The sequence below is a fragment of the Nannobrachium achirus genome (genome assembly GCF_963921795.1).
Source record: "Nannobrachium achirus genome assembly, chromosome: 8".
Lineage (NCBI taxonomy): Eukaryota > Metazoa > Chordata > Actinopteri > Myctophiformes > Myctophidae > Nannobrachium > Nannobrachium achirus.
This window is the reverse complement of record NC_137817.1, coordinates 38,765,768-38,792,835: the sequence shown is the minus strand read 5'-3', so window position 1 is coordinate 38,792,835 and position 27,068 is coordinate 38,765,768. Positions and strand designations below refer to the sequence as shown.

Sequence of the window (27,068 nt, the reverse complement as noted above, 5' to 3'; positions counted from 1 at the left end):
AGTGGTGGCGCCCCCAGTGGAGGACCCCCTCCACTGCAGCTCACATAAAATGCCGTAACTCGGGCTAGGAGCGTCCGGGAGAGCCGGGGCCGGTACCTATTCGTCCACCAAGGCAACACGGAGACCCCACCCCTCATTTCTCACATGGCCCTCTTCTAGCGCCATCTGCAGGCCGATTTTTAAAACACATTTTTGGACACTGCTCCTACAGTTTTTGCCCTAAAATCACGCAAATCGCTACACAGTATGTCTACACTCATCCCATCAACATGAATCTGTCCCATATAGCGCCACCTTCAGGCCGATTTTTAAAAACACATTTTTGGACACTGCTCCTACAGATTTTGCCCTAAAATCACGGAAATCACTACACAGCATGTCTACACTCATGTCATCAACATGGATCAGGAAGATTTTGGAAAAACCCATTTTTGCCCTATTTGTGGAGATAAGCGACCTACGGTCGCTTATCTCCCGATTAGGGAGTCTTACTGGTTTATTTTTTTAAAGAACTGTGTAATTCAGGTGTGCTGTGGATGAAAGTTATTTACAGGGGTGCCCTGAGTCAAAAAAGTCTGAACACATTTGATCAAGCTCATGAAAAGATGGACAGCCTTTGTCTGATTTGTAACTTTCATTAACCCTTTCAGAAGCATGTCACCAGAGTCACTAGACTGAGACCTCTGTCCACAACAATTCTATCACCTTCCTTCAGCAGTGTGAAACTTTATAACATGAACACATTCCACTTTCCATATCCAAATTCTCCATATTTAAACTTTTATTTAAACTTGAAATGATTCTGAGACGGGCCATTTCCCTTGGGCTCAAACTTCTTCCAAGACAGGGTCTCAGGATTGAATTTCCACAGTCCGTTGTACTTATCACCCAATATGTACAGCTCTCCATAATATGCAAAGGCTGGATGACCCTTGCATTCTTCTGGAACAAGCTGTACAGAAGGCGGTGTTTTCAGCCAGCAGTTGGTCTCTGTGTCAAACACTCCGATGCTGTTGTCCTGGCTCCAGCTGCACTTAACTATAAACATCTTTGTCCTGATGATGGTGGCAGAGTGATGTAATAAAGCAACTCCAAGTGCTGGAGTTCCTCTGGTTTTAATAAAAGACCAGACCATTGTGGTGGTGTCCAACTTGTACATGTCATTAAAGTATCTATGAAAATACTTGTTGAATCCTCCAAGGATATACATGACCTTCCCCAAGACACAGGCTGAGTGGCCCCACCTCTTCGCTGGAACAGACCCAGAAATGTTGGACAGGAACCATCTGTGGGCGTCAACATCAAATGCATAAAGCACATCGCAGTAAGGAAGCCCTCCCCAGATGTAGATGACATCTTCTATCAAAACAGCTGTGAATGAACGCCTCTCGGAGGAGGGAACCACAAGAGGACCTCTGTCTCTTCCAGGTTTCGCTGGGGGCAACTTCTTCCAGCGTGAAGACACTGTGTTGAAGACATGCACATTGAGCTGATTCATGTCGTCCTTGCTACAGTAGCCTCCAAAGCAGTACACCTTGTGACCCACGGTCACAGCAACCAGATTCCACACAAACCGTTGACCCTCCGGTCTTCCCTTCTTTTTGCTCAGCATCCAGCGCAACATCTCTGTGTACACATCAATCCCTCTTGCTTCCTCTCATTCCTCTCAGTGTCCAACAGGTGAGCTTTGAATCCACCCTGCAGGGTCTTATAGAGGCCGTCCTGGGTTCTGGTCGGTGTCACTCACAACACAAACATTTGCCTAGACATGCAGACGTCGGACATGTCCATATTTGACAGGCATAGCCAAATATAGGATGGGGGAAAAAAACACAAACGATTACAGTACTTGCTCGCTCTGCTTGCGCAAGTAACAAGAACTGCACTCTGTCGAGGTGCCAACTTGCGCCTCGTGCACATAAGCAGGCCATGTATGGCCTACTTGCTGTTAATGATGACGTTGCAAGAAATTCTGGTCCCTGATTGGGCTACGGGCTTAAACACTCACAGACACCGCTCTGCTGGCGCATGTAACAAGACTGCACTCTCTCAGCATGTTGAGGTGCCAACTTGACCCTCGTGCACTCGTGGCCATGTATGGCCTACTTGTGCAACAGCAGAGCGTGCCTTGTTATTTATACTAGAAGCCAGCGTCTAGTCGGCAACCTGGCCAACTCGGGAACGATGTAAATAGGGAATGAATGCCCCGCCCTTTAATGCAAACCCCATTATACCTGTTGTCATAGGACCCGTTTTGACCATCTGTTTGCCTGTGTCCATTTATGCCCATATATGGAGATATCTGTATCTGTCTGTTGGCGTCCATTTTATGTCCATATATGGAGATCACTGCAGATATAGTTCTGGGTCCATTTTATGCCCATATATGGAGATATCTGTCTATTTGCGTCCATTTTATGCCCATATATGGAGATCTCTGTATCTGTCTGTCTGTGTCCCTTTATGCCCGTGTATGGAGATCTTTGTGATTCTTCGTCCATTTTATGCCCATATATGCCATATTTGGAGATATCTGTTAATCTGCGTCCATTTTATGCCCATATATGAGATCTCTGTTGCTTTTTGTTTGTTTCTTCTTTAAGCAGAATACGCAGCCTGCTTAAATCTGCATCATTCAAGTCATCCTCCCAGTCCCACGCTTTGTTGCTTGTCTTATGTTTGTCTTTGTCTCTTTTATTTTCTTTTTCTTTTTTGGAGCAGACCCCATGAATGCCCCACCCTTTAATGCAAACCCCAATATACCTGTTGTCATAGGACCCGTTTTGACCATCTGTTTGCCTTTGTCCCCTTATGGCCATATATGGAGATCTCTGCACACACAGTACCGGTTGCTGAAAAATCTGATGTCAGACATCAGCTCCGCATACGGGCATTCATTTTATGCCCATATCTGGAGAACGCGCGTGCCGGTGGGAAGAACGGTTCTCGAGATACGCGGATTACATACATACATACACATTCACAGAGATTTTTTGTTGACTCATGTGGCGTACGTGATGTCAGAGCCTTTTATGAAGTGATGTCACAATGAGTCAGCGCTTGCGCCGGTTTCCTCCGAAACACCTGATGTCAACAATCAGCTCCGCATATGGTGATTCCGAACGTTTCGCGCCGTTTCGGAAAAACCGCGCGTCGGGTCGGGTCGAGGCCGGGCACGGCACTCCGCGCCGCGGCGGGGAACGCGCGTGCCGAATCTGAAGCCGGTGGGACGAACGGTTCTCGAGATACGCAGATTACATACACGCACGCAGACAGACAGACAGACAGACAGAGATTTGTCGCATTTATAGATAGATGTCAGGTCGCACTTGTTGTTGGTGACGTCACCAAGAATGATGGTCCCTGATTGGATACGGGCATAAACACAAACAGATTATACGCGACACATATGCCACTGAACGCAGTACTTGTGCACAGCACTCTCCTGGCGCAAGTAAGCCGAATTAACACAGAAATGTGCAAGTAGGCCAACATTAGCTCTGATCGATAGCGCTAGAAACTCATTGTCTCCTAACGCTATGGAGCAGAGCTAGACCTTTCATTAAAAACTTTCATATATTTTAGATTCATTGTGCAAGCAGTGAAATATTCAAAACATTTCTTTGTTTTAATTTAGATTTGTATCACATACAGCTCATAACAATCTAAAATCCATATCTCAAAATATTAGAATATTACACGCAACCAAAGATTTATAATTAGGGATGGAGCTCGAACCAAGGGCCTGCTACAAACTCGATAAGAAATGTATTGAGAAACAACTTGGACTACACATGTATTGAAGGAAGCATGAGGTCAGTCCCCAGGCGCGGCAGAGGGAGAGCAGAGCCCAGGATTACATAGGCAATTGGCACTGGGTGAAAAAATGGGTTGCAAAATCGTGGGATAAAAATTATAAGTAAAAAAAAAAAGAAATGTATTGAGTATACCCAGTATCAATAATCTTTGGGATTATCAAGATTATTATCGAGCGTAGTGGCCCAATGACGTCATGTTTAAACAATCAAGCCAAGAGGCAATCAAGAACTTATTACAGTACTATTCATTCATAATATAAAGCCATTTAACACTAATTGCACACTAATGAATGACTGTTGTCATGATATTTAATGATAATATGTGTTACTTTTGTCAATTGTCATCTTTAGATGGTGGTCAGCCACAAACTCGCAGTCACAAGTTAACAACTGGCCAATAAAAAAAGATAGGCATACCAGTTCTGTTCAGAATTTGCCGTCTCACATCTTTCCACAAAATATTAGAAAACGCTCAATAGTGGGCTCGATAAAAGCCTGGCTCAATAAGCGGGGATCGATGAGGTGCTCATTATCAATCAAAATTAACGAGCTCCATCCCTATTTATAATACAGAAATGTCAAACTTCTGAAAGGTTATGTTAATTTATGCACTCAGTAATTGAATACTTTTGAACAAATGTCTTCATAAATGGGGTGTGACATGAAGGCAGTCAGCCTACTGCTGAGGTGTTATGGAAGCCCAGGTTTGCTTTGATCGCGGCCTTAAGCTCATCTGTGTGGTATGAGTCTAGTGTCTCTCATCTTCCTCTTGACAACACAACACAGATTAACTTGCATAGTGATAATATAGTGTGGAGCAAAACCAGCATGGCATTGTATTGCTGGTGTTGGTCCACTGTGTTTTATCAAGTTCAGAGTCAACAACACAACCACAAATTGGGGATTTTAGAGCACTTTGTGCTTCCACATGTTGACAAGCTTTATGGAGATACTGATTTCCTTACACCGTGATGACATATCACGGTGCAATACAAACCCTTTTGTATTGTGGGACTTTTTTTCTTATTTCCACTGCACTAACAACTCAAAGGTATATTAATTACATAGTTCAATGTTGAAAATGTGTGGTTCTCCCCTTTAAGGCCTCTATCAAAGCAAACCTGGGCTTCCACAACACCTCAGCAGTACCACAGGCTGACTGACAACCTTCATGCCACACCTCATTGATGAAAACATTTGTTCAAAAGTACAGAGTGCATACATTAACATGACCTTTAAGAAGTTTGACAATTCTGTATTATAAATCCTTGGTCGCGTATAATATTCTAATATTTTGAGATGTGGATATTTGATTTTCAAGAGCTGTATGCCATAAAAATCAAAAGAAAAAAAAAGGTTTTGAATATTTCACTGCATGCACAATGAATCAAGAATATATGAAATAAAAAATGTAAGTATATTAAAGAAAATTAACTTTCACACAATATATTTTTTTTTAGATGGATCTGTATTTTTTTGAGCTAATCTTTGCATTACAACATAGAGCCTCAGAGATTTTTCAGTGTGGCACTGGAAAGCTCAAGTGTAGCTTAAGTCAATTAAAAAACTCACACAGCCCATTAATGTTTCCATGTTTAATAGTTAAAAAATAAAAGGAGAATGAAAAACACCCAAATCATTGTTGTTGTCACATACAGAGCGTAGTTTGGCACAATACACCCCACAACCCTCTCCAAAAACAAACAAGTCACAGAGGCACTTCTTGTTCTAGCAATAGCATGCCAACTGTGAGCCAGCAAGCCGCTAAAGACACTGTTAAGCTTGATTTATACTTTGTCATTCGGCGAGTGATACCGTCGTACGGCTGAATATAAATTAAGCATAAGAACCGATTTTCACCCCATGGTGCCTGAAGATCATGAACAAATTGATAGATGCAAGCAATCTGTGTCAGCTTGACTATTAAATCAGGTTAAACAAAAAGATGACATACTTAATGAAAGCCATTACTCACACACGCACTCACACCTACAATTCAACTTGAACCAATATCCAATCCTTTCTGATCTAAAGGGGTGCCTAGGGTGCTATAGATTAGTCACTGGAGACTTCAGTTAATCATTGAGTGAGGCATACCTACTCTCCTCCCAAACGTGGGACTTGAAATGGACAGTCAAATCATGTTTTATTTTCTTTTATTTAGACAAACCCAAATAAAAGGCACATAAAACATTGCGCACATGTTTACATAATTCTCGACAGACGTACATTTAAAAAAAAATGTAGGAATGTTTTACCTTTCTGCTAATCAGAAAGCCTAGTCTTTGTATATACAAAAAATTACCATTGTTAATGTTCTAATACAAAAAGATTTATAAAAGGTTATCTTGTTTTTTTCCTTGCATGTGTCTATCATAACTAACACGTCCTCTCAACTAAATGGTTTGTACAAAGATATACATTCATTTGCCTTCACAATATCTGCCAAATTCATCATGAAAAATACAAGGAAGATCATTCAAAAATAATTATCTTCCAAATCATAATTTGGCCAAGAAATGTTTGTTTTTTCTTCACATATTTTGCAATCAAATGCATCAAATTAAAGCACATGGTTAACTGACACTGGACATTTACGTAATGACCTTAAATAATAAAGGATACCAATTTATGTTTCAAGGCTGTTCATGTTTATACCAGTTCAGAATGCTGAATACAAATCAATCGAGGACAATAACACAAAATAAAAAATAATCACAATGTAATTTGGTTGACAAGCCGGTCTCTGAATTGAGGAAGGCTTCCTTCACAATAAGACTCCATCACACATCACATCTAGAAGAGGAAGCATCGGAGTGTGGAAAAGTCTTGCGAAGTAGTCCAGGCACACTTATTACTGTCACTGTAGAAGGACAAATGACACCACACACGCATTCTTCGAACCTAATTTTTTTTGTAGTGTTTTGTTTGAATTAAAAAAAGAAAAAGTCACTAGCCTTCTAATGACAGTTTTTGAACTCAATCCTATATTGGACAAGCTCAGTCGTCCACATGCAATATTCGAGAACTGGTGGGAAGGGAATCCATTGCGAAGATCAAGATGCCATTCCAATTTCAAGCAATTCCCTTGGAGGAGTGTTGGCATGCATGCAATACTATCAAAGGCCTCAAACACCTTGGCTGCCAATGCAGACATTAACAGGTGCATCATCAGAACAGCTACCATTTTCACCTCACACCATCACCTTAATTGAGCAAACTGTAATGCCCCACTAGGTACCACATATGCAGTGTGTGCATCTTATTTGCCGCAAGTGCTTCAAAAAGGTTTTGCACTGAGAGGCCTTTTACTGAAAACAGGTTTGAGCAGAGCCACCGGACTGCAAATAGGTGCAATGTTTAAAACTAGAATACTATTAGACTGGAGCAACTGGATAATACAACTCCATTAGCCATTGGATCCCCTTAAGTTGCACAAAGCAAGGGAGAATCGCCATGTTTTGATAACCTGGGCACAGTTCAACCGTTTTAACCATCCAGTAAACCGTTTTAACCATCCAGTAATGAGACCTCCCAGCATAGAAATATCCTAAGTTGAGCCAGTCAGATTTACCTTGCAAACTCATGTTCAATATACCTTGTATCAATTTCCATCTCTCAGGAATGGACGGCCACATCAGGGCTGATAAAGTACTTGCATTGCACTGCCTATGATGGACAGCTAGGTTCTTGTTTCCAAGAGAAAATAGTGTTTTCATATTTACAAAGAAAGGGTCAAAATGTGTTATGTTCATGAATTTCGTTTTCTTAAAAAGACTACTCTCAGTACGGTTCCTGAGTTGAGACTTAAGAGCAATGGAATCCTAAACCTGCAGTGTCATAATCAGAGAGGGGATAAATTACTCTAACAAAACTAAATACATCTAGATGATAAAATATCACAATAAAAAATTGAACTTTGGGACCGCTTTATAGCATAGTGTCTTTTAAGCCACTAGGTGGCCCACTTGACCTCTACATTAAAAAAGGCGTCAGTACTCAATACTTAAAAACTATTTGATCTTTGATAATACTGGCGTTTTCAGGGCATAGCCAGGGGGACATGCATTCAGTGCGAGACATTTCCTCCTTTTTTTTGTTATCCTGTACCTTTATCTGTTATGTCCTCTATTTCATTCAACTAAAATACATCCAACAATTCAAGAAAGAAAAAAGAAAAAGCTCACATAAAAATCATAACATACAGTAAGTATACAGTATCCAGCAGTGAGGAGTGACCGTTTTCCAGCAACTTTAAAATGGAGAGAAGACACACAGAGGAGTAAACTGCTTGTGGTCCAAAATGCATTTGTATACAATACAACCAAATGACATTGAGACCATTTCCCCATGATCAAAATATAGTTATTTCCCCCCCAGAATATCACTCACTCTCCCCGCATATGGAAGCCATTGTCCCTTTTGTTGTACTACTTTGTCTTTAAAAAGCATAAAACTATTAAATACTGATAAGTCTGCTAAAATAACAAAATGGGGGGGGGGGGCTATCAGAGAGCATTTAAAAACAATATCAGCAACCCTCCTGCGCTTTAGATTTTGTTTCCGATGCAAAAAAATAAAAAAATAAAATAAAAATACAATAATCTCCAATACAGCCACCCACGTTTGTAGTCAGACATCCAGTTGATGAATTGTTTTTTCCACACAACAGGTCACTTTTCCAAGACTGACACTATCCTTCGGTGGTTAAGGAGAATCAACAATGAGAAAGTATCTATAAAGGAAAAAAGAAAGAACACGGGCGTGGACCTCCATATTACTGATGACACTGCGTTAACCGCTAACACTGCAGCAACAACGTATAGGTTCAGCAGCTGGCCCCGCCCTCTACGATACAATATTATTATAACATAAAACTATGTTGGTAGGAGGAGGGGGGAGGGATTCTATGGTAGAATGACCATTCAGAAGGAATAAACATGGCAGGAGTAGGGGAGGTCGAGGTACAAAACAGAAGGGGGTTGCCTAAGGGATGTCTACCATGGAGGGGAGGAAGGCAGGACTTGGGATAGAAAAGGCATGCTATCCATTGGCCTCATGGCAATATTGAGAGGCCCGGTGATATTCATAGGCATTGGGGTAGTGATGGCCACTGGGTGGGCGATATTCATGTGTGCAGTGGTGGGGATGTTGACGGAGGCCAGGTTGACGGGACCAGTGATGGTAACGGGGTGATGCAGGTTGATCGGTGAGGTGATGTTGACCGTGCTGGTGGTGATGTTCATCTGGGCGGCAATGGTGACCGGATTGCTGGCGTTGCCACCACGGTTCATAGCCGAGGTAATGGCCGCAGAGTTACTGACTGGCGTCGCAGCGGCCGAGTTATGCACATTGTTGGCATCTGTACAGTGAGATAGATAGGGAGACGACAACAAAAGAAAAAGGTGATTAGAGTTAGACACCCCTCCCAGTCAAGGAAAGCCAACGCCTCACACACAGCTCCATTGGATTTGGCTGTTTAGCAGGATCACTGAAAAGGTCAATTCAACATTAATAAAACAGTGTTTCAACTATGGTAGGACTGTTAAAAGAAAAACCTACCTTGGGTGCGAGAGATGTCAATTAGGACTTGGAACGAGTTATTTAAGATCTCTCCTACCGTCAACTCACCTGAGGGGTAAATTCAGAAAGCAGGCTCAATAGGCTAACCAGCTAACTTTGCTCAATATTCATTAATTCATAACAGTTACAGGCCGTGCACATATTCAGATTTACATAGGCCTATGTGCTGTGGGTTGAATTGTTGCTGATATCGACATGTTTATTTCCTGGTTAACCAATAGATCCTGCTTTGTGAACTATAACCCTTGCCACTACAAATCAACAAAACAATGCACATTAGCAAAATTGACATAAAAAGGTTATATAAGGAACCAGACTTTACTTAGATAATATATTTCTCCTATACAGTGGCATTATAGTGAATATTGGGTCACTTAAGGCATTTGTACAACAAGTCAAATTTGAGGGTTTTGGGGGGGGTTCTGCTACCAGCTACTTGATTACCTTTTCGTGGCATTGAGTGGTTCCACTGCCAGTCACTTATGCCTATTCAGAAATACAGACACATAGGGGGTTAAAGGAGCAAAGGGCAGCGGTGCCATTATGTGGGCACGAGTTCCAACAGTTGGGGTGATAGGTTCCTACATGAGACTGTACCTACACCCACTGGTTGTATAGAAGAGTTTTCTTTCTCCTTCTGTGAAAACTCCCAAAAGGTCACAACTGGACTTAAAAAAAAAACCTTTCTGAACCTCCTTGCAACACTACAGCTCGTCAACTCCCTGATACACCCTAAAAACAATGAAGGTCAACAGTCATAAAAAATATGTCAGGGGTAAAAAATAAACAAAATGTTTACATCAAAGATGATAAGAAACAGCAATTTTATTTATACATCACTTTTGTTGATATTTGTTTGTTGATATTTGACATAATCTTTTGTTAAATGTAGTCTTATGTGTGAACATTCCTTTCATTATTTACGTCGGCTGTTAAAGCTTGAAAGCAGACTTGTGGCAAGAAAAACGACTCTCAGCTGTACTAGTGGAGAGGGCATCTGTTATTCCTGTAGTCAAATCATATCGTGCCTTTGGCAGCTCATATCACTGTGCCAGTTTGCAATGTGCGTCAAATGTATTCAACGTGCAAAGCCCTTTAAATTTAGAACAGAGAATCTCATGACAGATTTCTCGCTATGGGCTATCTGTTTCTGTCAGCACAGATAATCATCACGCACACAAGTAAAATAAAACCTTACATCAAACTGCTACAGCCAAACATTGTCACCACATAGGACTGCAGCAACGTTTTGTCAATTTATTTACTAAACTGATCATGAAGGTGATGAATTCTTATGAGAATTGTTTCTGAGGTGCTCCATGATTTGGATATTTGCTATAAAGACAATTAAGACAAAAGAAAAAACAACAAAACAGGAATGATACAGCATTATATAGCTGCACAAAGAAAAGTTACATCAGATTGTGTGCAATGGTAAACAGAACCGATGCAGATAATATTACAGAGTGGGTAAACTTACACTGGTATTAAAAGAGCCATGATAGATTCAGTTCATGAACGCCTTAGGATTAAGATCAAGACACTCCCACTCGCCTGCTCCCACTTGGAGCAGGCGAGAGGACCAATCACCTCTCTGTGTCACACACTGTCAAGCTGTCCCCTCTGAGGTACATGGACTACATCTTTGTGGCTTATGCTACGCTGAGTCATTTCCTGTGACTCACCTAGTGAGCGAGACATTAAAGAAAAGCTGAGCAAGTGACTCATTCACAGTGAAACCAAAACTGTAAAGACACACTACAAGATGATCAACCACTGACCAAATCATACACACTGAGTCACAGCTAGAGGAAGCCCCTGTTTTTGGAGCGGTGAAAGCGCTCCCAATAGACAGGTATGTCCGTGGCTGGCTGGCTGGGTATGTCTGTAGCCTGGCAATACCTTGAGTGGCCACACAAGTTAAAGGAGGGGCGCTGTTGTGCAGGCGCGCACACACACACACACACACACACACACACACACACACACACACACACACACACACACACACACAGCTCCACTTCGAACCGAGGTTTGATTTTTTTAATGAAACGTGGTACGGCACAACTGGAGAATGATTGGGCCAGACGGGAGGTCAGAGCAACAGACCGCGAAGTAGAAGACAGACGGGGGAATTTTGGGGTGGGGGGGCTGTAGGGAGTAAGACTTTCGGCCTACCTTTATTATTACATGGGTTGTTGAAGCTGGCCTGGCCGTGTGTCTTGAGGTGACTGGTGATGTAGGCTGCACTGAGCATCTTGCCACAGATGTTACAGGTGACCTTGCCCTCGTGCCTGATCATATGTGAGCGCAGACGGTCTTTGGTGGCAAAAGCCGAGGTGCAGGCCTAAGGAGAGTCAGTAGCGAGGATAAGACACCCAGCAACATTCTGTAGTCATTTTTCACTTATATGCAGGCCAGACTTGAGAACATCAACACATAAGCTGCACTAGGATCATCAGACAAATCTAGCACGTTTACACATTGCAACCTGTGAGATTGATTTTTCTTGTGAGGCTTTATCTGTGCCCAACTGCCTTTAATTTTGGCAACGGTGAAAACATTTTAGAACTAGAAAAGGCGAGCTAGCCAATTGGAATGGAATATGAAACATCTGACTGAGGCATCTTGATCATATGATATGACATGACAGAAATTGGTAAGACACATTTGAAATCAGGTTTAAGGGCCAGGATTTGAACCCATGGAAGGACTTACCGTTACTTGGCACTTGAAGGGCCTCTCTGAGGAATGAACATGCTTGACATGACAACTTAGGTGGTCAGGCCTACAAAGTAAGAAGGGGACATGGGAGACAATGGAGAATCGACATCTCAATAAAGTACAGCTTTACAGTACAGTTTCTTAAACAACACAGACTGGCACACAACACCAAAGATGTTATTATTTGCAGGCTGAAAAATAGGGCTGTGGAAAAACTGAAAGGGGTACAGAATCTATTTATGCAACAAATTGCATCACACAAATTGTTTATTTTGGGAAACTATTTTCTCCGACTGCAATTTTTCTAAAAGGGACGGTAATTTTCTTTTAACTTTTAGTAAAGCAATAAGTACAAAAACTGTTCCACAGTCAGAGATGTGGTTTATATTTTATACACTATGTTTCAATGAATATCTAAATAAAATACACGTGGCACTGGCAAACAAAGTCAATCTCTTCGAAGAGACATTTGTTGTTTGTTCCCTCAAACCTACAATTATACAAAAGAATATATACACAGCATTCAAAATAGACTTGTATGTGTATGGAAAATATCTGCTGCATAATTTGGGCATCACTGGTTTAAACTCCATCTCAATGTATTGTCAAGATTTAAAGACAACTCAATTCCCTCGTTGTGTAGAATAATATGCCTGCTGTCCATGAGCCTGAATGCATGTGGACACCTCTTGGTGCAGCAGCAGCGGTCAGTTCTACATTAGCCGACTGCACCAAACCCAACCGGACAAAGATTTTTCACTCCAACAAAAGAGTGTGGTGCAAAAAAATATCTCTGAGAAGGCCGTTTCACACTGGTAGGGCTTTTCATGATGGCAAGCAGGTGTCCGATCTCATCTTCTCAGGAGTGCGGTGGAGCTGAAAAGCCCACATCTCCCCCCTACCACTCAAGGTTCCCTATTTCATTCAAGACGCAAAGGATAGGCCCTTTCAAAACAACCAAACCTGCAAATATTGCAAGTAAAAAGATAAAGGACTCTACAAAGTTATGAATTACTATGAAGTAGATAATGACCTTTTTATCCAGAATAATATACCTATTGGATAATGGTGCATTATCCAATATTGTCTGCTTTACTTCAACTTAAAAATCAAATGGTTTGAAATGACAGGAAAACACCTCTATGGAGGAATGGGATAGATTGCACTAACAGGGGGGGGGGGGCAAAACAATGGGAGGGCTACAGTCCATGGAGTGGGTAAATCAGACCAGTCAATCAAAACACTACCATTGCGAGCAGGACTGCCACTGGAGACCCCTCTCTTCTGGTGCAGCCTGGCCCCTGCAGCAGCACTCTCCCTGTCCTGTGCCGTTCTCCCTGAGAGGGGGGGACACGAGGGACGACTATGTGACGCACGCAAAGCTCCAGATAGATATACAAGGGCCACTGCTTGCATGTCATGAGCCAGTACTGAAACTGCATGGCTGTTCTGGGCCATTTCTTAAGAGCTACACAGCTGAAGAGACATCTCATATTATAATGTCTCTCTGCGTGCGCATCTGCTGACTTGGTTTGACAATTCCCCGGCCTATCACATTTTAGTTATTATGCAAGCTGACTGATAATCGGGCTTCTTATGTTACAACTTAGGCTTGCTTCAACAGCTTTTTTTTTAACAATAACTAGCAGTCCATAACAGTTATACCTGGGGCTAGTTTATTTACCATGTACAAGTTGTATAACTTGTTTTGAGATTGACTGGTAGAGTGCTGAAGCTTTCTTTTTTTATTCTCCCTTTAGCTAAACCATGGTGAAAAAAAATGTAAGTAGCATTAGCCATATATCTTTCAAAAATATTCTGGACTTTCAAAGGTTTTGCTCTTCTCAACCTGTCATTTTTATAATATGAGGTTACGCACAAACCTTTGTCAGAATGTATCCTATTTGAGCATTAAGTTGTAGACTGTATGCAGTCTATCATTCTAATTTCTTGTTTAGTAAATATAACTTTCAGGGAGAAATCAATAGCCATTTGGTTGCTGCACCAGCAAATAAAGCATTCTTCAATTAGAGAATGCGGATTCCACTGAAAAACTAATGAAATGCTTAAGAATTAAACAATTTTTGACATAGCTGACAACTTGGCTCTGAAAAATGGAGAATTATGTCTGTGCCAGAGTTTTAAAAATGCAGCATAGCAGTTTGTAAATCCATTTACTATGAGGGAGAATTTAGGAGCCCATTGATATGAAAGCAGTGATTGAGAGCCACTACTTTCCCCAAAACCGTTTGTGCCCCCCTTCAAGAAGTTCACCTATGTGACTTGAAGTTAAAAATGAAAAAGACACAAACTCACCTTACATGTTACAAGACAGACCATTATAAAACAAATAATCAATCAATTATAATTATATATTATTACACTGAAATACCTAAAACACTGTATAAAAATACATAAACGTATTTGTGCATACCTGGAGAAGCCTTTCCCGCACACAGAGCAGATGTAAGGCTTGTGCACTCCACCGTCGTGTGAGCGCACGTGATATGTCATGCGGTCCTTCCTCTTGAACCTCTGTTGGCAAATGGGGCACTCAAACGGCTTTTCGTCGGAGTGCGACAGTTTGTGGCGGTTCAGGTGGTAGACGTCACGGAAGGCCTTCCCGCACATGTCACACCCGTGGTTCTTCTTCACCGGTTTGGGAGGCTTCTTGGGGATACTCTGCTGCTGCTGCTGCTGCTGCTGTTGCTGCTGCTGCTGTTGTTGTTGTTGTTGTTGTTGCTGCTGTTGTTGCTGTTGTTGTTGCTGCTGCTGCTGCTGGTGCTGGTGATGCTGGTGTTGCTGGTGTTGCTGATGCTGCATGGAAGTCATTATGCTAGTGCCCGTGGAAGCAGAGGTGGTGGCTGTGGTCAGGATGCCCGCTATAGTGGAGATGTACGATGGGTTCCCGCTGTTCTCCCGCGGGACGGAGGAGATGAGCGGCACCATGGTGGGGGCCGCCTGTGTCTTCTTGGGCCGCGACACCATCTTGATGCCCGTGTGGCAGGATTCGTGCCGCCTCAGGTGATAACTGTCCCGGAAAGCCTTGTTGCAGTAGCCACAGATAAAGGGCGTCTTGGATTTAGGCTCCTTCTTGATATTGGTGATAGGCGGACCTGTGCCGCCACCACCACCTCCTCCACCGCCAGTACCACTGGCCACATTGTCTTTTAGGAGTTCTGCAGCACTGACAGGGGGCTTCTGGTCCAGGGGGATGGGCAACACTGGCTTCTGATCAGGTGGCTCGGTTCCAGAGTTCAGGAGTGGAAGGAGGCTGTTCCCGGCCACTTGATGCTGGTGATGCAGGGCCTCATTGGCCTGCTGAATTATGGAAACACACACACACACACAGAGATATATCAGCACATACACCCACCCTTAAAGACACTAACGCAGCAATCACAGAGCACAGTAAACACAGAGAGAGGGAGGAGAGGAAGATGCATTTCTGCTCCAGAGTGTGAGTGTTCTGCCTCATCAGCAGAAGCACTGCCTCCAAGATGTGCTTACAAGTGTAATTTGGCAGTGGAGATGAAAGTGGAACAGTTTCAATGGGATTTTCAAAGCCGTAACTAACAGCTGAACTTTCATTTGTAATACCACTTCTGAGTCTGACAGCTTGAAAGTCTGGTGTATTCCCCTCTAGCAAGTCTGGTGTATTCCCCTCTAGCAAGACCATCCTAAAGCAAGTTACCATTTTTGAATTTACATATCTACACATTTTAAAACGTAAAACATCCAGGCGTTGACACTAAGCGTTGCCCACCTGCCCCTGGCAGCCAGGTGAGGTAACTAAAACTGTGGGTGGAGTTTGCTTTCGGGTTTCCTGACCGGGCAAGTGCTTGTTTGAGAGGGACGCAACACCTGAACATGGCTAGAGAACTCTGTCTTCTGGTCTGTGGAATGTAAAATAAGAACACTGTTGACATATAATGTGCTTTTTCACCGTTGCTACACTTACAAATATAGAACCCATAATCATAGGTATGTAAGCATTTGGTATGTATGTATGACATTCTTTTTACGCAGTCAGCCACAGAAAGTAAAAAACATAAGTCATAATTTACAGCATTATCATTTTATAATGGAGGGCATGACCTTTGGGCAAGTACAACGACCTGTACTTGTCCAACGGGTATTAAACTGCCTCTGAGAACTTTGTGTCAACTCCTGAACATCCCAAGGAAAGCAGTAAAGTTTTCAAAACAAATACACCAAATTCAGAAAGATTAGAAAATAGTTAGGGCTCCCACAGATGCCATTGATGATTCAATTAATTTAGAGAATAACATTACAGCAGATTAGGAAATTCAGTCCAACATTATGGTAAATGCTCATCACACATTTGTTTGCAATGGCTTAAGATCCAAATGAAACCATTCGTTCACACAACTTTCACAAGTTATCGTGAATCAAAAAAGACATCTTGAAATTGCTTATTATGTTTGCGCGGCAGTCACAATCAAACTTTTTAAATGGCAACTAGGGGCTTGTCTAGAAGAGCTCCAGCATGTCCATGGCTAACCTCGCAAATCACTGGGCCGATCCGCGTCAAATGTCTTATACATGCTGATATCTTCATATTTATCATAATTAACAGAGAATCTTTCATGATCTGGTGATGTGTAAATAAATAACACATTGTTTACATGACATTACTAAAAGGATGATTTGATTTCTAGATTTTCTACATTTTTATTCAATTACTTTCTGTCGAATGATCAACAATTTTAGGAGTAAAACAATAGATTTTCCTGGCAGAGCTCATATGTAAGGGAAACGTGTTTGCATTACTGTTCATGACGACTGACGTCCCGTTTATATTACTGTCCTAGATCTTAATCCTCACAAATCACAACCACAATCAGCCCAAGCCACCAAACCGCCAAAATCCTCTGACTGGTGGCATGAAGGCGGATGTGTGCTGAGACTGAGGCTGGGCTTTTAACACAGAGACAGCCTTTAATTTATCTGAAATAGAAAGTGACTCATTTCCTGGGCATCTGAGTGACTCGGACAACAAGAGTAGCCACGAAGGCAACTCTTACAGGGGGGTTTAGAAGGCAGCTGTTCAGCAAGGTGCTGAATGACTAATAAGACATAGGAGGGAGACTATAGGAAAGTATTCAAATGGTCAGCGCAGTGGGATGATGTCAGCCCACTCAGACAGCATATAAACTAGTTAAGACGCCTCAGGGCGACATGCGACCTCGCCCTAAAGGGCAAGGTCGCGCCAATTCTTGGCTATCTGGCCAGTGATGTATATCGGACCAGTTACTGTTGAGTTTGGCAGAACGCATTTTGCGTCATAGTTTGTGTTCATGGACGCGCTGGGGCTCCAATTCATGAACGAGCACTTCCGGTATGAACGCGCGTCAATACAAAGAAGCCTAGTGCGCGCGTTCAAGTGTTAGTGGCCCCACTGCAGTACCTCAAAACGGCCACCATGTCCATTGCGCTTCAGGGCTCCACCAGGGTTCTGGGGGCTTGGTGGTTCCCCTATATCAGTGACATCAGAGCATGATGTCAGAGTGATGTCACAGTGACAAGGGAACCAATAGACTGTGAAAATGTGTACTGACTGACTGAAGGAAGGACTGACACAGACAGACAGAAGGAGAAAAGCTGCGACATTTCTCATGGTATACTGCGACCTTCGGTCGCAAAAATAAAAAATAACTGTATACAAATAATGTAATTGTCTAATCTCATTTCCTTTTTTATATACATACACAAACTATGGGCCTACGGTGTGTTGTACCTTGACTTTTTGTCATGGTATCCAGTTTATACTTACGCTCACCAACCATGTCTTACAGACCATCTTTCGTTCTCTGTTCAGTTGCACAGATGGATGAGTCAAAAACACACATACACTTCTTGATCACAGCACATGCTACCACTCAAGAATCTAAATCTGTTGCTTGTAAGTCGATCTCCCATGGTGATGGAGCTGATTTTCATGTGACCAGTCAACGTCTGGCACAGGGTGTTCTAGGTAAGCAGAGAAGAGCACAACCTGTCCAATAGATTTACCTAGTCACCTCCAACCTAACACAAGGTTCAAGATGACACGGCTCAAACTTTCATCAGAAAGCATGGAATATCAATGAACCTTGAGTTTTTATTAAAGGCCTGAACAAAAGGAAGACAAAAAAAGCAATCTGCTTTCCTCAACTCCTCATAAACTACTTGATATACTGCCTTTGTCTGTGTTCTATGAAGCCTTGCACAAGCCAAGTTAAAATGACCTTATGACTACTCAAGTTACCCGTTTTGGAAATTAAACCCTGTTCTCAAGTTAACATTTTTAAGCCACTAACATACCTTGTGCTACAGCTAAATACAAGTGCTTAGTGCTGTGTGTGTGTGTGTGTGTGTGTGTGTGTGTGTGTGTGTGTGTGTGTGTGTGTGTGTGTGTGTGTGTGTGTGTGTGTGTGTGTGTCCCATTTCGCACTACTTTCATGTGGCTTGTGGCAGACTGAGGCCTCACAGTTTCACACTGTCATTTCCCTAACCACATTCAGCACACCAATTTCCCCAACAGCTAATTTGCCACTGACAACATGTGGCATTGTAGCAAACCGATGTCTGGGCAGGACCAATTTTATTAAAGATGCAAAGCAATCGGTCGCGTAGCAAAATCTGACGTTTTTCATCTACTCTGATCGGTGCTCGGCCGGTCTTAAGCTGGTTGCACACTGCTGCGTTTTTCGGGCCGAATATCGGAGTGAATTTCGGAGCGCGCAAATAAAAAATCAACCTCGCGTTATGTCAGTCACGTTTGCACACTGCCGCCCGTTTCGCGCACCATTCAGTCCCTTGCTCTCTCTATCTCTCTCTCTCTCCTTGCCCTGAAAAACGCATTTCGCAACGAAAAACGCAGCAGTGTGCAAAGACCTTTACTCATAACTCCTATTTTGTGCCGGTCATATTTACATCCATGCACAGAACTGTGTGCAGCAACAACAACGCTGTTGGTTTGAAAGTTTTTCAGGGTGAGCATTAACATTGAATTGAGAAGTTAAATTTTCTTGCAACCACTGGCAGTGGTAACACAAGGTGAAAGCATCAGAGCTTTGTCTCAATAACTTTTAAACTGTTTATACGAGGGTGCCGTGTGTCAAAAAGAATAAATCTACTAAAAGGTGCCTTCTGTCCGGTTAAATAAGAAATTGAGTGCCTAGTAATGACGCTTGCCATGTTTAATGATAGGCCAAATAAATATCATAACGTAAATCAATTAACTTTTCTCTGACTCGAACCCGCGGCACACTGTCAGGCATCAGAGCATATATAATGTGGTATACACCTGGACCGTTAGGCCAGCGGGCACCCTAATGATTATGGCCAACATGTGGGTGGATTTATTTTGTGTCCAATTATGAATTGAGATAACATTCAAATTAATATAGAATAAACACAGACATACAAGAGAACAAGACTTATGTTATTTGTACATGTCCTCTGAAAGCATCTTTGTAATTTTAGATTTTAGCTGTTAGGATTTAGAAGGCATTTTTAGAATGTGTTTGCCTTGATTCGTTTGTATAAATATTGATTATTCAATTAACAACAAAACTGACAGAATAACTACTATGTGAATATCTGAATAATTGATAGTTGCAGCCCTAGTTTTCATGTAGAATCCTCATACCTGACAGAAGTCACAAAAAAAGGAAAATAAAAATAACAAACATAGACAGACCAGCAGTCTTCTGTTTACTCAACAATGACATGATGAAAACATGGATTACACATTTGGTCCATACAAAGACGACAGCAAAGCAGGTGTTTCTCAAAAAAGTACAGATAAATTACAAAACCATTCTTTTGAAATAAACCTAACGTCTTCTGCAATGAACAAAACAATGCAAACAATAGAGGCTTGAAAAAACTATTTCAAATACATAAAGCAATGACAGGCTCACAAAAAAAATGACCCAACGGCAGTAATAAAGCAGTGTCGGAGGACATCTTAAGTCTGCAGCTGCCAGCATTGTCCAATTGGTCATGGCAGATCCCCAAAGGGATAGGATGAACAGAAGGGGGAGGGGGTTTATGAATATTTTGGGCAGGGGGTGAAACAGAGGTTCACATTGTAACCAACAACCTTACAACAGGTCGGCCCAAAGACACCACGATTGAGACACTCTTGTTCTTTTCTGTAATCACCATAGGGCAGGGTTAAAGACCTGACCCTTGGCTTTTCAGGTTCAGCCAAGCATCCCAACCCGGTCAGCCAGGCAGGGGATGTGGTCTGGTTAGTCCAAAGATCCCAAATTGTGCTAAATTTTTTGGGGGGCAGTGTGCTCTTTTGTGGAGGACACAAATCCAAGCGCTGATGCACTTACGGGCCTCAGGGGGGGTCTGTTCAGCTGCCGTCCGCGTCCCTACTTAGTGCAGGCGCCCACACTGTGGAACAGTGTTTTGGGACAGTGGAAAAAGCTAGGGGCCGTCACAGGTTGTCGGGTCGCTTTTATATCTTCCACACTGTAGTGGGACTCAGACTGGAATTGTTAGTGCCATTAGCATTTCTTATATAGTGTGTGAGTAAGTGTGTGGACAGACCAGGCCTGTGCACACACACAAGCATGTGTGCGTGTCAGTGTGTGAGACAGCCAAGCGCTCACGCAGACACTGAGGCATAGTGAGAGTGGCCCGCTGTGCCTTCACGCTGCTCTGATGATTTTGATACAAATCCAGTCTGAAGGCTGAGGTCATTCCAAGATAAATAGTGCTGAAACACGGAGTAGGGGGCGTGGAAAATAACAAGAAACCGCACAAATAAAAGCTGTACCGTTGTGCTCCTCATTCACAACAATGCAGGGCATGTTAACATGAACCCAGCTCAACACATTGATAATCTTTTTAAATATCTATACACACCCTTGAGCATTAAGGTGGTAAGAGATTTGTTTCCAATTGTTCTGTATGCTGTGACCCATGATGTACTGAATCAAAAGAAAATATCTAGGGGGAACCCAAATAGGACATGGCTCCATTTCCAGTGATAAAACTATCTCTATGATTAAAATGTCCAGGGCTATTTGTCATAAGTCTAAAAACAAGATGGTCTCCCCGACAAGTTTTCCAATACCTATGACAAAGTATGTTTGAGCGGTACACTGCGCACATACATATAATAGTATAATACCGGTCAAACGTACAACAGTAACCTAGCTTGTCCTGAATTATTCATTATTCATCAAAAAGTAAAATCTATTAATATAGAATATACAAGGCACATGGAAATTAATAGAACCATGATTGAGTAGCCAACCAAGAGCATTGCCCCACACAGTAAACCCCTCCCCGCCCCTTCAAATGCCATCAAAACAATGCCTACAGAACAATAACAAGTAACGCTCACCAGAGTGTAGCCTCATTAGATGCCTCATCACATGCAGTGAGTGAATCAAGTGGGGCCTAAATAACGTTTCCCCCTTCTCCTGTGTGTGCAGTGTGCACAAGCTTCAGGTATTCCGGCCATGTTAGCCATGAAATAAAACCATCATAATGGCTCCCTGCTCTTGCCAATTAACTGAGAACAGCTGCAGCTCTTCAGCGGGGGACAGATTCTAGCATAGCATGGTACAACTGTGCCTGCAATACGCTTCAATTCAGTGTGGGAGGAGAAAAAACTATGTAAATATGTGGATATTAGAGACATTCTGTATCTACAGATGGCAATATTGACATTCCGTAGGGCACGATTTGCTAGACCTGGATCACAAACCTGCAGTAATGGCACATAGCAGACCACCAAAGTGTTTAATCTACAGATTTTAGTTATGACAATCTATTTGTTATTAGTGTAATGTATGAATAATTCAAATACAAAATTGTGTGCTTATAATGAATGCTTAAGACTTTTGTTTTATTATTCCCGGAGAGCCCAGCAATGCAACCGAATAACTTGCCACAGCTAAGCATGCACAGTTTTTAGTCAATTAAATCAAATGCAAAGAGACATGTTTACAGAGAGCAGTGGATGGAATAACGGGAACAGAACTCGGACAAGTACTTGATGCATCAAGGTCTGTGCTCTGGCCAGCAGCACTTTGTCTTCTGCACCGCAGCTTAAAGCATAGTTTGCATTCTTCTCTCCGAGCCGCGGTTACATTTTACATTACAAGAGGGGATAGAGTTTGGATCGGAAAATCCCAAAATAAATAACATATACGTAGTGAAGAATCTGAAGAGGGGGTCAAGTGTTGGGGTCTGACGTGTGGTAGTTTGTACCCCTTTCCGCGTGCCAAGCAGGTTAATTTAGTAGTTAGAAGCTTGACAGTGTCACCCGACAAAAATGACGCATTTCTCAAACAAAAATTACGTATTTTCAAAAGTTAAGTGTCGACGCTTGGTCACTTTTCAGTTGACGCGTCATGTGTGTTTTTTCCTTTAAGCGAGTGACACGCTTGAGCGACTAAAGTGTAAATTAAAAGCCAAACAAACAATTTACAATCTTAAAACAGCTTCTTGTTATGGGAATAAAACTAACATAAATGGTTCGCGATTTGAACGTCACATTCCCAACCAGAATAAGGTGAACATGAACGTTTTAACTTCACATCATCATCTGTATCCGTAGTGTGAGAATAACGTTGTTTCTCTCCCAGACAAGAGACGAGAGACCAGTTGGAGCTAAACCGTTAGCTTTGGTAACCGTTAGCTTAGCCACCGCAGCTAGCTAATTGACCAGCGCGCGCATGACGAACACCAGTAAGCAAACTGATAAAACACGTTCCATTTTTAAACTATAAACAAATGGACCAATTAGCAACAAATACCACCGATACAAACGAACGTACTGAGACGGACCGTAGGAAGAACAAACCGGGGGGCAAAAAAAAACACACATTCGAGAGCCGCCATAGCCCCCCACACAGCTGGGGGTCTCGGGTTTGATGAAGCTGGCTAGCAGCCTTGCTTTTACGAGCCAAAATAGCATGTTAGCTGACTAGCCTAGCCTGCTAACTGGTTAGCCGACATGCTATCTGGCAGGCTAACGCTATCACCATTGTTTTGCTTGGATAGCTCTACTTGAATTCAGTACGCGCAGAAAACCTCTGGATATGAATGCATAACCCGTTAGAAACGCGCTCCTACGGTTTATCTCACGCACACTTGTGTTCCACGTACCTGGAATAAAAAGGTACTCCAGCTCGGTTCCATTGCAACACTTTGAAATCTGCAGGGAAAACCTACAAGGAATCTACAACAAAGCAGCTAAACATGGCAGCTACAACTTCCTGTGAGCCTCCGGCTGCGCTGAACGACGGCCAATCTGGACCGGAATCACCGACCATCTGGACCGGAACCACGGACGACCAGGACTTTTTGTGGGACGTCTGGAATTTACAATAAATTAACAAACCTTTTTCTAGACGAGACATACATTTTAGAGAAAACATAATACAACTTTATTTGTGCAAAATGAAAACATGTTTAGATCATGCATATTGGACAATTCGTTTGGACAATTCATCACTTTATGAATTCAGTTACTGTACAAATAAGTTATAACTTCCCGATGAATGGACAAATCGCTCATATCAGTGTTTGTAGTGTAAATAAAATATGTCAATATATGCAATACAATACCTCTTACCTGTGAGATGTTTTTCCCCAGTCTGTATAATTGGTACAATTATTTTATAAGACAAATAAAGAAATGTATTTATTAAACAGCAGTTAAAATGTGAGCAATAATGTTCCAAGTCAACTCTGCAGTTCATAGGTTCTACAGTGATCCTGTTTCCTCAATGTAAATTATAAGTTATTGTTACATGATCTTTATCAATTCAATTCAATCCAATCTTTATTAGCAGACTTGTGTCCAAATAAGATAGAAGAAACAATAAAGAATAAATCGATCATAAATAAACACAACATTTGAGATAGAGATTGAGAATGAAAATGCCTTTTGGAAAAATAAAGGAAGGAGGAATCCTGTGTAATGGACAAAACATTTTGTTTAAAGAGCTGGGATATAATCTCAGACTGGTGCAATATTAAATCAATTGTATGCAATATGTTAGATAAAACCGATTTTTGGAATATTCAAATTGGTGGAAAATCCATCATCATAGATAGACACTGATTATTCAAGAGGCAAATCTGAAGCGCATAAGAAGTAGCCTTTCAAAATGTTCAACTTCACCCTTTAATTATAGCACCCTCATCTGGACAGTTATTGTTGGCATCAGCTCTATAGTGTTTCAATGTTTCAATTCACTTGCATCTAAATTGGTTGGCTTATAAGATTGAGAAACCAAATATATTGTATTGTTTCCCACAATAAGAGGCAAATAAACATTCCATGTGCTAGCAGTAACAGGAAATTATAGAAAAAAGAAATTATGTCAACCTGACCAGCCTGAACCCCTGATCAAAATAACCTGCAATTATTGTGTGGTCTCATAGACATGGACATGTCCTGATTAAATGACCATGCTCACAGCACATTCAATACACTGACCATGTGGTATTTCTGCAGGCTATATACATTTTAAAATTTCTGATGGTTTGCCTGTTTAGGCCGTTAAGGTGCAGATTGCGTCTGGCTGCCCTGTGCTGTTTATGACCTTGCACACTGAACTAATCCAGCCTTTCACTCCATCCATAGAATGACAATTGAATACCCGGCCCTAACAAACTACAGGGGAATGGTCATATGTCAGTGCTCTCAACTCTAGTGGCAGAGTGGGGGACCACAGATCAAACGACGGATAACATTTTGTTGAAGATAGTTACTGTTATTTCTAACATCAATCATTCAAGGGAGTGAAGAAACTCAAAGGACCTGATGAGATCACACTTGATATTTTCTTGTTGGATACATACTATTTGTATTTTCTGGGCTCGTATTGGATTCCTGGATGTGCCACCCCCAGCCATCTATTCTCTACCAATGTTGATGGTCTGCAGAGGATTATTGATTTTGCGAGGACAAGACTGTGATCACTTTGGGACTGGAACACCCACGGACAAAATAGTTTGAAACAAGTTATCACTGTGTTGAGCCCACTGTATGGCACGCAGACTGAGGACCAGACAGTGTCCAGCAGAAAGTGGTTGTGCTTAAACACAGTCCAGTTTGATGGAAAGATTTTTGAGGAATTACCAGGAAAAAGTACAAGATATGGATTGTTTTATTTCTCTCTAAGTCTTACTTTTCAAACTGGCTAGGTACAGAACCCTTGCATAAACCTGCATTGTGTCCCTTTTCCAGCTGGTTCCCTACAGTTTTTGTTTGACCATTCCCGGCTGTTCAGAATAGGTGCCCCCTCATTGTGTTTTTAAATCTTTGTTGCACTGTACATTGCCTGCCTTTGTAACGCTATAGTACAATGCCAGTTTCAGATAGACTGGTTGAATATGTGTGGTCAGCCTATTCTCCCACACTACGCTCAGCAGGGTTAATTTCATCCATCAAGCTGCAACAATATTAAAAATAGCCATGCAGATTGCATGGCAAAGTCCTCCTCCACATTTGCATTGGAACATCACAGATATTTGATATTGGGGTGAGTTGACTTTTCATTCTCTAATTATTTCATTAGCTTACCATACAGCTTAATTTCTGGTCTATGTAAATCCCATCTATGCATTTAGAGAATTAATAAGAAAGATCAGGACTGTATATAAGGAATAACAACTAATGTGTACAAGCACATTCTTGTTATGTTGTGTTATGATGTTACGATAAAAAATATTGTTTTGCCCTGTACATAAGCAAATTGTAAAGTGAAACCCAGATCTCTGTCTCGTAATCTTTAACCAAAGAACTTATGTCTCCGTCAATATCTTATTTATTCAGGTTAAGCCATGGGAGACTGGTCCATTCTTGGCCGTTTCCTGTCTGAGGTGCAGAACCACTCCACAGTGATAGGGAAGATCTGGCTGACCATGCTTCTCATCTTCCGCATCCTGCTGGTGACCTTGGTGGGCGATGCAGTCTACAGCGATGAGCAGTCCAAGTTCACCTGTAACACCCAGCAGCCTGGATGCAATAATGTCTGCTATGACACCTTTGCTCCCGTGTCGCACCTCCGTTTCTGGGTCTTTCAGATTGTGCTAGTCTCCACCCCTTCCATCTTCTACATTGTTTACGTTCTGCACAAGATTGCCAAGGACGAGAAACTGGAAGTCCAGAGGGGGCAGGTGCTGGCCCAGAGGCCTCCAAGAAAGGGCTTTGCACAGTTGGGTAGAGATGGATGTATGGAGGCCCTTCAGGTTGGCATGCCTACCTACTGTCCCCGGTACCAGGAAGAATGGGGGGCCCAGGAAGAGGATGGAGTAGAACAAAGCCTCCTGGAGGAGGACTATGGAGAGGTGGGGGAGGATCCTACCCAGCTGTCCAGCCAGGTGTTGCTCATCTATATCCTTCATGTGTTACTGCGCTCTGTCATGGAGATCACCTTCCTGGTTGGTCAGTACTACTTGTTTGGATTCGAGGTACCTCACCTGTACCGTTGCGAGACCTATCCCTGTCCTACTCGTACGGATTGCTTTGTGTCACGTGCCACTGAGAAGACCATCTTCTTAAACTTCATGTTCAGTATCAGCTTGGGCTGCTTCGTGCTCAACATCGCAGAGCTCCACTACCTGGGTTGGGTGTACATCTTCCGCATCCTCTGCTCGGCCTGTTCCACCTGCTGCAGTCCTAAGAGGGACAGGGTGGCACTGTATTCAGACCACAACCCCCTGCTGCTGCAGCTAAAGCACTCCCTGAGTGGAAGGCTGGTTCTGCAGACCCCAGCTCCCATAGCCCAGGAGAAGGTTGGAGGTCTGCTCACTCATGCACCAGCTATCTCCTTTCAGACAGACTCTACTGTGGAATGCACCTCCAAGAGGAACCCAGAGGAGCGAGACAAAGTGAAGGTCAAGTTGGCCAACATGGCCAAGCTAGGACGGACGAAGAAGTCTTGGCTATAA

General features: G+C 42.3%; 2 protein-coding genes across 7 annotated transcripts; one reads left to right on the top strand and one right to left on the bottom strand.

The window, feature by feature from the left end:
• Positions 1-5,455: 5,455 nt before the first annotated feature.
• vezf1b (vascular endothelial zinc finger 1b) lies at positions 5,456-23,364 on the bottom strand. 6 transcript variants are annotated; one of them, XM_080731011.1, is made up of 8 exons: positions 23,271-23,364; positions 14,560-15,446; positions 13,373-13,462; positions 12,120-12,189; positions 11,580-11,748; positions 9,846-9,887; positions 9,381-9,449; positions 5,456-9,180 (listed from the first exon to the last, which is right to left on the bottom strand). In XM_080731011.1, the coding sequence occupies exons 1-8, from the start codon at positions 23,301-23,303 to the stop codon at positions 8,816-8,818; spliced, it is 1,725 nt and encodes a 574-aa protein (XP_080587137.1). In that variant the 5' UTR covers positions 23,304-23,364; the 3' UTR covers positions 5,456-8,815. The 6 variants fall into 6 exon arrangements, with proteins under 6 accessions (XP_080587137.1, XP_080587138.1, XP_080587139.1 ...); XM_080731012.1 differs by lacking the exon at positions 9,381-9,449; XM_080731013.1 differs by lacking the exon at positions 13,373-13,462.
• Positions 23,365-25,958: 2,594 nt separating this feature from the next.
• LOC308289740 (gap junction delta-2 protein) lies at positions 25,959-27,068 on the top strand (the record flags this gene model as incomplete). Its single annotated transcript, XM_080731493.1, has 1 exon — positions 25,959-27,068. One exon carries the CDS (start codon positions 25,959-25,961, stop codon positions 27,066-27,068), a length of 1,110 nt encoding a protein of 369 aa, XP_080587619.1.

What these genes read in the sequence shown, in the direction of transcription:
- vezf1b (XM_080731011.1), bottom strand. Translation starts at nt 23,303, where the DNA reads ATGGAACCGAGCTGGAGTACCTTTTTATTCCAG. An exon ending in TGCGGGAAAGGCTTCTCCAG is followed by an intron (nt 13,463 to 14,559) that starts GTATGCACAAAT and finishes CCCCCCTCTCAG; the next exon opens with GGAGAACGGCACAGGACAGG. An exon ending in CAACCCATGTAATAATAAAG is followed by an intron (nt 9,888 to 11,579) that starts GTAGGCCGAAAG and finishes ATTTCTGAATAG; the next exon opens with GCATAAGTGACTGGCAGTGG.